Source organism: Scylla paramamosain, chromosome 29 (assembly GCF_035594125.1).
Source record: "Scylla paramamosain isolate STU-SP2022 chromosome 29, ASM3559412v1, whole genome shotgun sequence".
NCBI classification, from domain to species: Eukaryota; Metazoa; Arthropoda; class Malacostraca; order Decapoda; family Portunidae; genus Scylla; species Scylla paramamosain.
Window position 1 is genome coordinate 17,424,380 of NC_087179.1, and position 2,500 is coordinate 17,426,879.

The following is a 2,500-nucleotide window of genomic DNA, read 5'->3' on the forward strand; positions in this document are numbered from 1 at the left end:
ATAACAGAAATTAATGAAAAACGGGAAAAATTAGCAAAAAAAGGAAAAAAACAACAAATAAGAAAACAAAAGAAAAAAATAAAATTCTCAATAATCATAGCAAAAAAATAAAATAAATAAATAAATAAACAAAAACTAATAAATAAAGAAAATAAACAAATAAAAGCTTTAATTATAACAAACTGGCATCACAAACAAAACAAACAAACACACACACACATACACACACACACACACACACACACACACACAGAAGCAGCAAGACAAGACCCACCTGGCGGCGAGCAGCGTGTTAGTGGGCGTGGGGGAGTGGGCGTAGGCGGTGGCGGCGCGGCTGGGCGTGGCGAAGTCACTAGTCGACACCCACCGCTTGTTGAGGGCGCCCAGCTGAGAGGGGCGGGTGGGGGAGGAGAAGGGGGAGGAGGAGGTGGATATGTGTCGGGCTGGCAGGTGGTGGTGGTGGTGGTGGTGGTGGTGGTGGGGGGTGCTGGAGGAGGGGGCCGCGGTGGGGGAGGGGGAGGGGGCGGGGCTGACGGAGGAGGAGCTGTGACCGTCGGAGTAAAGGCTGGAGGTGGACTGGTAGTGGGCACCCCGCCTGCTGCCGAGGGGGAGGGAGGGCTGTCAGCATTCTTGAAAGGTGTTCGTATTCTAAGCATTTGAAAGGTGTTCGTATTCTAAGCATTTGCACCCTGGCAGTATTTTGACAGGTGTTCGTATTCTAAGCATTTGCACCCTGGCAGTATTTTGAAAGGTGTTCGTATTCTAAGCATTTGAAAGGTGTTCGTATTCTAAGCATTTGAAAGGTGTTCGTATTCTAAGCATTTGCACCCTGGCAGTATTTTGACAGGTGTTCGTATTCTAAGCATTTGCACCCTGGCAGTATTTTGAAAGGTGTTCGTATTCTAAGCATTTGAAAGGTGTTCGTATTCTAAGCATTTGCACCCTGGCAGTATTTTGAAAGGTGTTCGTATTCTAAGCATTTGCACCCTGGCAGTATTTTGACAGGTGTTCGTATTCTAAGCATTTGCACCCTGGCAGTATTTTGAAAGGTGTTCGTATTCTAAGCATTTGAAAGGTGTTCGTATTCTAAGCATTTGCACCCTGGCAGTATTTTGAAAGGTGTTCGTATTCTAAGCATTTGCACCCTGGCAGTATTTTGAAAGGTGTTCGTACTGCCGATAGTTTTACAATCAGTATCTTCACACTCAGTATTTATTTATTTATTTTTTATTTTTTTATTTTTTTGAAGTTTGAAGTCTGAGTAAGCTGGTGAAAAAGGGAACAAAAATGAAAAAAAGGAGAAAACAAACGTAAATCACAAAAAAAACGCATCTTCCTCACTCCACGGACAAAAAAATAAATAAATAAACAAATCAATCAATAAAAAAAAATAAATAAACAAAAAACAAACAAAATAAAACTTACTTAACTTCAAAAGGCTTGAAATGAGTGCCCTATATACTCCCCTCTTTCTTTCTCTCTCTCTCTCTTCGAATCACACTCTGAGCAACACTGTAAAAAAACCTAGCCAAGAGCCTGTCTCCTCGCCACTCCCCACCAAAAACACACAAAAAACAATTGCTCCTCATTGTGATTGGTGACTGAAGTAGGCCAATCTTCACTCCTCCAGGACGCTTGGCAAAAGGAGGCGCTGATCTGATACAAGGGATGAGGCGAAGGAAGGAAGGAGGAAGGAAGGCTTGGGGGGTGTCTATCAGTTACTCTGGAGGACGCGAAGGCAAGGCACAGTGGGGTATGAGACGCTAGGGTGAAAGGGGAAAGGAGAGGCGGTGGGTCTGTTGGAAGCTCATAAACACACAATGATTAGCTAAAAAAAAAAGACACTCCAAGCTTCATTTCGTGGTCGCAGGGGCCACGCACGCGCACACATACACACACGCAAACAACGAAGACTACTGTGTTATGCTGCTGGCTGGCAAACAAGCTACAAACGAAAGGAAGGAAGGTAATAACAGCAGGAATGACAGGAAATAAACAGCTTGGTAATAGTAATGGCTGTTTTGTTGCTGTACTAGTAAACAAACAGGAATGAAAGGAAAAGGACTTCACACACACACACACACACACACACACACACACACACACACACACACACACACACACACACACACACACACACACGTACTCTGGCAGCCTCTTACTCGCCACTCTACGTATTTACAAAGCCCCCACAATGCCAGGAATACCACGTTAATTAAATACTCGTAGTGATAAACCCAAGTGCATTGTGGGACCTCTACTGACCGCCATACTTCTCTGGCAGTGAGTGAGGGCGAAAAGGAACCATCGCCTCAGCACTAGTGACTCAAACCTTATGGGAATTGCGAAAAAAAAGGTGATAAAAAAACAAATAAACCAATAAATAGATAAATGAATAAACGATAAAGTAAAATATATAAATGAGTAAGCAAGCACAACAACAGGAAAGGTAAACAGATCCTAATATACTTAACATACAAACTTAATACACTTAACCTCA

The 2,500-nt window shown here is 43.1% G+C and overlaps 1 protein-coding gene across 1 annotated transcript in view; it reads right to left on the reverse strand.

Annotated features, from left to right (window-relative positions):
- Positions 1-2,500, reverse strand: part of LOC135115479 (echinoderm microtubule-associated protein-like 2) — a 35,433-nt gene that overhangs the window by 29,556 nt on the left and 3,377 nt on the right. The window contains 1 exon segment of the mRNA XM_064032300.1: positions 275-598. Coding sequence (XP_063888370.1) covers positions 275-598 — 324 coding nt within the window.